This window comes from Dreissena polymorpha, chromosome 4, assembly GCF_020536995.1.
Source record: "Dreissena polymorpha isolate Duluth1 chromosome 4, UMN_Dpol_1.0, whole genome shotgun sequence".
Taxonomy (NCBI): Eukaryota; Metazoa; Mollusca; class Bivalvia; order Myida; family Dreissenidae; genus Dreissena; species Dreissena polymorpha.
The window spans coordinates 95501461-95509311 of NC_068358.1; the positions used below are offsets into that span (position 1 = coordinate 95501461).

The following is a 7851-nucleotide window of genomic DNA, read 5'->3' on the forward strand; positions in this document are numbered from 1 at the left end:
GAGTCGCATCAAAGGCAACGATCAATGGGGAGTAACTGTGCATGTAATAGACTCCAATAATTACTCCCCTCTATGGAGAGTAGCAAAAGACAACCCAAGAATAATTAACGTGTGTAAAACTATAATGAATAGCATTGGTATGTTTGTGTCGAGACAGTATGTACGAGAATGCAGACATTGTTGCCTGAAAACCGTTAATCTCGTAATTCATAAGTTGTGTTATTGCCGCCTGTTAGAGGATAAGCGAAAACATTTATGGACAACTCTAATTGAATGCATCGGTATAACGGAATTCTCGCGCTTCATCCACTTAAGTGGCTTAGAACAAAGTGCATCGTTGCTGAAAATGATATCTGAAACTGTTGACTCATATTTTGTGCATTTTAAATTGTGCAAGGCTGCTGTTAGCATCATGAACTAGTGTTAGACGCTCTGAGCCAGGTTTTGTGTGTTTTTTTGTTTTGTTTTTTTTTACACATATGTTGACATTTCTATCCATCTATCTATATTAGTGTATTACAGTCTATATTAGTGTATCTTAACACTATATAGCAGCCTTCCGTGGAAGGCAAAACCTATGACACATGTTTAGTATATTCGTCTATTATGTCTTTATTTTCGCTTTCGCTTTAAGACATATCCTCGGCGAATAAGTTACACTGAAAAAAATATTGTTTTAATTATTATTTCAATGTGATTATTTTCATTAGGAATTAACAATTATTTATCGTCTACATAGTTAGTTATACTTATCTTTGTAAATAATTTAATTGAATGTATTGATTTGTTTCATTTATGATCTCATGTGTGTGTATATACTTGATTGTACTTCCTTGCTTGTATTATATGTTATGCTCTTCGTGAATGGAGGAAAAATGAAAGTCTATCTATCAAAAAAGTATGAATTTCACTAATATTAAGGCCATTTGATAAAATATTGACATAAATATTAACATAATTATGATTATATAATTTTAATTATAATTAACAAATTATGTGAAAAAAATCGCACAGAACGACCAATATAGAGCTAGAATTCACGAGTACGCTCAGGTATATTTTCCTAGCCCGTTGTATTCTTAAGTATACTTAAAGAGTACCCATGGTACATTTAAGTAGTACCCGAGCTGACAATGACCAATCGAGCATTATAAGACATTTTCGAAAACTCACACCGTGGTTTCGCCCGTTTGACTTTACATGCTTCGCAGTATGATATCGCATTGTGAATTCGCGCATTCGTATATTATTCTCTTGAGACCACTCAAGCGACAATGCGTAACAATTAGTGGCCGTAACGAAACACCGCGGTCGTAATCACGGCCGTTAATCACGCGCGCCACTTATTTTTTGAGATGCATTTATAAATGAGCCAATGCCACTTGCGAGGTGGCGCTCAGGCCCGGATGTTTTGACATTTAACGAAAATTTTACAGGGTGATTAGGTTTCATATGTGTTTTCAACATATTTCGCATTATTTATAAAAAATCACCCAATGTAGTGCGATTCAGCGATTATAAATTAATCCAAAGATCTACAGAAACATACAATCACAACCCATTTGAAAACGTGAGGACCTTTATAAGTTTTGGAATGATAGAATTCGTCAAAGCAAGTCGATGTCTTTTGCCTGTGTGACGAGCAAAAGTTACCAGCCAATTAAATCGCTCATTACATAAAACGTTTGCTTTGAGCCTGTACAAGTTAATGCGTACACAAAAACATCAGCTTCTAGCCGATCTAATAGATACATTTGCATTATTCACAAAGAGATGGAGCCAGTGCCTATGAGGTGGCGCTCAGAATCGGAGGTGGCGCAAATGCACATTTATAGCTATTTTTAAGTGATATATTTAATGTAATGGTTTCTATTATGTTTACAGTGCTTACATTATTTTGTGTATAAGACTTCTTCAGCACATTTTAGTCGCGTGCGTTTTTAATTAGAAAAAGTAGTTTTCTAATAATGTCTATATGGATTTCAACGTGCGTCTGTGTAAGATAAAACATTTAAACATGTATAATATAAAAAAGTAAACGGAAAAAGACCGAGCTTTCTTCAAAATTTTGGAATTGATAGTGGGAAAAACAACTTATTTAAGCCTAATTAAGATTCGTTTACCTAGGCCTTTTAGTAAATAAAGCATTTGGATTAAGGAATACAACTCATCGTTTCAAGAAGAAGAAGAAGTATCTTATGTTTAGTTCGTGAATTATCATACTGTATATACAAATATGGCTGTCGCCGTGGTAATGTGGATATGTTGTCCGCCTAGCGATCGTGAGTAGGTTGGCTCGATCCCCATTGTGGAAGCGTTCTTTAGATTTCCCACAAAGACACCAAGTACTGGTTCTAGTCCCAGGAAACGGAATCGAGAACGTTTCAAATAAGCCTTAGGCTTTCTATTTAATGGATCTAAAATAAATAGGTTTAAACTTAATATGTCTGTCGATGAACTATTTTTATAATGTTGAACATTGGTGTAATTTAGTATTACAATTAATTTGTAAAAATCGTACACTATGTTAGTGACTTCTTAATTGAGTTTATTACTTTTTTTTTCTACATCTAATGTATTATATAATGTGTGTATGTTCTGTAAAGATTTGGGCCTTCGAATATACGTTGAAAAAGAAAGTATATAAATTATCTTTTATTTTTTTATTATAGCAAATAACATTATCTATCAAATGTACGTCATGTTATAATGTAATTGTCATACGACTGTTAATTGATACATCCTGCATTGGCGCCACCTCCTTTTAATACCGCCATCTCCTTTGCATTGCGTCATCTCTTTTGGAAAAATGCGAAATTATATACTACGTCGGCAAGAAGCCAATATGTTTGCGCATGTAGCATCTAATGTATGTTGTACGCAATCGTTTGATGCCTTTAGCGATTTCATTGGGTGTGCATGTTTTCGTCACACAAAAAAATTTCATCGAAATGCTTTAAAATTCCACCATGCCACAACTTATATGTAATGTATGTTTCTGTACATTTTTTGATGATTAAATCTTCTCTGAATCGCATTGCATTGCCCAATTTAAAAAATAATGCGAAATATGTTGAAAAACATATAAAATCGAATCTCCCTGTAAAATTATACATGAAATTTCAAAACATTCGGGCCTGAGCGCCACAACGGGAGTTTTGTCGGCTCATTTTTAATGCATCTCAAAAAATAAGTTGCGCGCGTGATTAACGGCCGTGGTAATGCACTCGCTAGCTGTCGATGGTCGATATTTGGTCTACAGTTAGTCTCAAAGTAAATGTGTTTATATCTGATAATCAATAATGTTTAACTTCTATGCCATATTTGGTCTCCTTAAACTTGGCATCCATTTTTTTAGATTTCTATAACACCTTCATCTGGTTAAATTCATAGCGCCTTATGCTCGCGATAAATTGGTCATTGACAAGGTGATTTATGTTCATTTTGGTATCATCGTCTTTAAATTTAAATACACCGATAAGATACACAGCTTAAACATTAAACTACTGGTGCATTGAAATGTTCCGCTTGTTCAGATAACTTCGGTTTATTTACATTAACCATATCACGCTCGTAGGAGTTTAAGTTCGTAAACCTTACCTGGTACCCTGCTCCGATATGAATACCGCTTTACAATTCGATCGGACACCAGCGAATATTTAAACTTGAAGGCGGAAGTTTTTAACGGTCGCATAGCAAATAATGTCAGGATTCGACATTTGAAATGTAACTTATGTGTTTCTGTGTTGTACTTTCTTTGTTATGGAGTTTGTATTACTTATTTGAGATATACATGGTTCTTTAAAGAATTGCTCAAGTATGTCGTAATGTTAGTTTGAACGTATTTCGTATTTAGCTATTTATAGTGTATTAAATAGGTTACGTTTATTCGCACCATCCTCGCAGATAAATAGAAATATATTAATTTGTCGTTTTAGAAAAAATCAATCCTTTTTATTTTATTTATTTTTTATTTTAAAGTTTTTCATTTTTGATTTAAATCCAATACGCAGAGCTTGAAAATGATTATCAACAATAAATGTTAAACTGTATGTGGATTTACTATTTGATTGGCGCCGATATAAGACATGTACGAACAAGTGTTTTAAATACATTGTATATTTGTTTACGTTTTTATTGTCATTTTGTGTCTTTGTTTGTATCATTATGTTATTACTGTCTTTATTTTAAATTTGCAGACACTAGTATGTATTATTTGAAAAAAGAGTGAATACATATCTCAAGTAAGTGCAATATTTACATATTATGATTATTGCAATGCAATACTGGTATATTTAAAGTCCATTGTTTGCAAAGTTAAAATGATGCTTTAAATCAATAAGAAACATTACCTCAGCCGCATAAGGAATAGGGCAACATTTTTTAATTGCTATGTTTTTAACCAGAGCATGCAATAAAATGTATTTACCGTTAACATATATGCCCCTATGTGTTTATATGCTAGTTAACGGGGTTTTAAGTTACTTTGTATTTATATGGATGTGTTTTCCAACTTGAATTGATTTGTTTAGTTATCCAAAATGGCGGATTCGTTGATAAGCATCCTGAAGCTGCTACATTCGATAAAAAGGGAGGATTTGAAGAGAGAAATAGATCAGGTGACTTTACACAATTTAAAATACGTGTACTCCAGTGAAACGGAATTTTTATAATATTAAATCTTGCTCCACATTCGTCAGTACAATTAAAAAAACAGCGTATATTGTTTAGTTGTTTTTACCATTTCTATAATTTCTTTCAAATGAAGTATATATTGACTACCGGTAGCTATTATTCTTCCAATTCATTTCAAAACTATTTACATTCATACAGGAACTAGAGCCAAATATGCAACATCAGTGTAAATTGATTTACCTTAAATTCATTGAAAGTGACGTTCTTAATTAAGCTGAATCGTATTGTTATAATGTTATAACATTTATTATAAAGATTGAACAAGCTCCTCACCTGACAGAAAAGCTTATGGCAATGCAGAAAGACATAAACAGACTCAAAAAGGAAAACGAAGGTAAAGCTATATGTTAACGAATTGCAAGGCTGATCCTTTCATCAACCTTTAATAACCGACGTTTCATATCGTAATGCTGGAAAAAAGATTACTATAAATACAGTTATATATACTATAAGAGGGATCGAACTAAGCGATCGAATAAATATGGACTGTTGTGTGGCGGTGAATTGTATCGCAAAAGTTATTGTGTGATGTTGTCAAAATGTTACACATTAAACGAACTCGATACAACTGAGTTATACATCACAGTGCTCTCATAGTAATTTCATCATCAACATCATAAGGATAAAAAAATATATTATTACAATGTAATCTTTAATGTATACACAAGAAAGCGAATCCCGTGTTTTGAACAAGACTTTGTATGACGTACACAATTCACTGCGTGTCTCATGCAGTTTGTAAAGTGAACAAAGAAAGTGTTCTAGATTTTGCTACACATCTTAAGGATATACATAACACATAAAAGTGCCCCGATTACCAGCTTTTGACAGCGCAATTTGATACTTTCGTCTTTAGTATAAGGAATTCAAATACAGTAATTTTCACCCTTTATTGTAAATACCCCATTAATGGACAATAGTATTATGCCTATTCTAGAACTGCAGCAAAACAGAAAAAGTGCTGATCGGGTTAATTATAGTCACGCGTTTACCGAGAAAAAAATGAAGGAAATTGAAAAGGAGCTTGCGAATACGAAACAAGAATTGGATGACGCAAACAATAGGTACGCCTTAGAGCTCATTATGATATATAGTAAGCATCTCTGCTTTTATAAGTTACATATTTCTTCCTCGCATTTAACATGAATATGCAATACTCGGCTTGTCCGTTAACTTTCTACTTAACCGATGATTCAAGATACAAAGTTTGAAACATTGATTCACTATTTCGTGGGCATACATGTTCTTTAATAGAACAAACACACCAGGTTCAAAGTTTAGTTTTAATACGTCATTCTTAACGTCTTTTACCAGAACAGAACATACATGTAAATCAGTGACAGCTCCATACATATTTTCAAAAGATAAGCACAGCTGCGACACTATATAAGCATATTTACAAAGCACTTACACTTCCCGATAGCTCTTGACAAACGTAGTCGGTCTCTACTGGCCACGCAATGAAATGTTCATCTGTTTTCTTACCGCAGTGTGAGTTTGATTGATTCCGAAAACTCATTTGATCATTTATAGGGAGGATCTTTTTGGTGACATCACTCCCATTATACGTACATGTTCAATGAAAACCAGATGAGAATCGTTGAAGATATGTAACCGAATTTGGAAAAGAATCAAAGTTTTACACGGGCAACATAAAACATAAATAAATGTGATCTAAATTTATGGGACATGAATAATATGTATATCAAATTCATTAATATTAGTAATGAAGCAACACGTAACAAATCATCCAACATAAACTAAACGTAATTTGTTTGTTTACAGACTGAGTCAACTAATGGGGAGAAAGATGGCAGACAACAATCCGGCTATCGCCGATCTGAGCGACTTCAACAGACCCGAGAAACTTGGTCAGCGATATTCAGAATTGTACGACAATCAATGGACCGACGCCTTCGGTACTTTACAGGAGGATCCTTCTTTTGAAGACGAGACACAAATTTTGGACATTCTTCTAAACGTTCTTGTGGTTGGTAATTTGCAGGAATAAATTTAGTATTGATCCCCTTCGACAATATTGCTTTGCACCTGTCCGTCGGATGGTCTGGTCGGTCCATAGGTCATTTTGTTTGAGCACTATAACTTGAAAACGCTTTGAGATGACATCATCCAAATTGGTTGGCTAGTTATTAGAGATAAAACAAGACTTGAGTTTGAAGTAAATAGGGGAAAGACATTGGCTTATACCATGAAACAATATACATGTAAATACAACATAGATCCAATAGTAAGTTTCAAAATCAATAGTAACCATCCCTCAAGTGGATGTTCAATGATGATGAAAGATCTTAACAATATAATTCGTGAATTATTGTAAAAATGTTACAGCCTTCAGTAAATGCGTTGAAAATTTATATCAACTTTGTATTTACGAAAATATATTTTTCCATCCAGTAACATTACAAAAATGTTAATATTATTTCTGACGGATTTAATACAGTTGGCAGTGTAATTTAAAGTACGTGTAAGTGTAGGAAGACAAATACATGTTTTATAAACTGGACGTGTTGTTTTTGTATAAGTATGCTAGTATAAAGGGGGTTTCGTTTCGCCTATTCGTTTTCAGGAATATTAAGGTTCGCAATCTTTCAAGCATACCGTTTTGTGTGATGATATTAAAATAAATGTGATTTGACACACAAACATGAATTTGACTTTCAAAGAAACATCATGAAGTATTTTTTCGTATTTATTTCAGAATGCCATGGAATTTTGTAAAACAAATGCTGAGTTTCACAAACGTAAAATTACAAATACGCTTCTAATGCGAGACGATGAGGTAAGACTTCAATTAAATTAATGTAAAGACAGAGTTATACATTGTAATCAAATCAAATTTGAGAATGAGCATATAACAAAAACATATATGTATATAAACATTGTACTAAATGTGCACAAACTGATTGCAGGCATGTCAATTGACATCAACGCAATCAAAATTAATAAAAGACGTTATGAAAGTAACAGCTCCTGAATCAGGCATGCGTCTTTACGAGGTACTGGTTTGTAATAAAATATTTCGTTTTAATTATACTGTCCTTCGTTTAATTGCACGATTTAATATATTATAAAGTGTTAGTCTTATATGCGTGTCGTTTTTAAAGCACACACTATTACTACCTTACATTTGACTTA

General features: G+C 33.2%; 1 protein-coding gene across 5 annotated transcripts; it reads left to right on the forward strand.

Annotated features, from left to right (window-relative positions):
• The first annotated feature begins 3635 nt into the window (after positions 1 to 3635).
• On the forward strand, positions 3636 to 7851 carry LOC127879061 (uncharacterized). 5 transcript variants are annotated; one of them, XM_052425652.1, is made up of 8 exons: positions 3645 to 3726; positions 4200 to 4244; positions 4533 to 4619; positions 4951 to 5029; positions 5633 to 5759; positions 6481 to 6685; positions 7415 to 7495; positions 7626 to 7851. In XM_052425652.1, the coding sequence occupies exons 3-8, from the start codon at positions 4542 to 4544 to the stop codon at positions 7785 to 7787; spliced, it is 732 nt and encodes a 243-aa protein (XP_052281612.1). In that variant the 5' UTR covers positions 3645 to 3726; positions 4200 to 4244; positions 4533 to 4541; the 3' UTR covers positions 7788 to 7851. The 5 variants fall into 5 exon arrangements, with proteins under 5 accessions (XP_052281611.1, XP_052281612.1, XP_052281614.1 ...); XM_052425653.1 differs by lacking the exon at positions 3645 to 3726 and adding an exon at positions 3732 to 3817; XM_052425651.1 differs by lacking the exon at positions 4200 to 4244 and having other exon boundaries at positions 3636 to 3726; positions 7626 to 7850.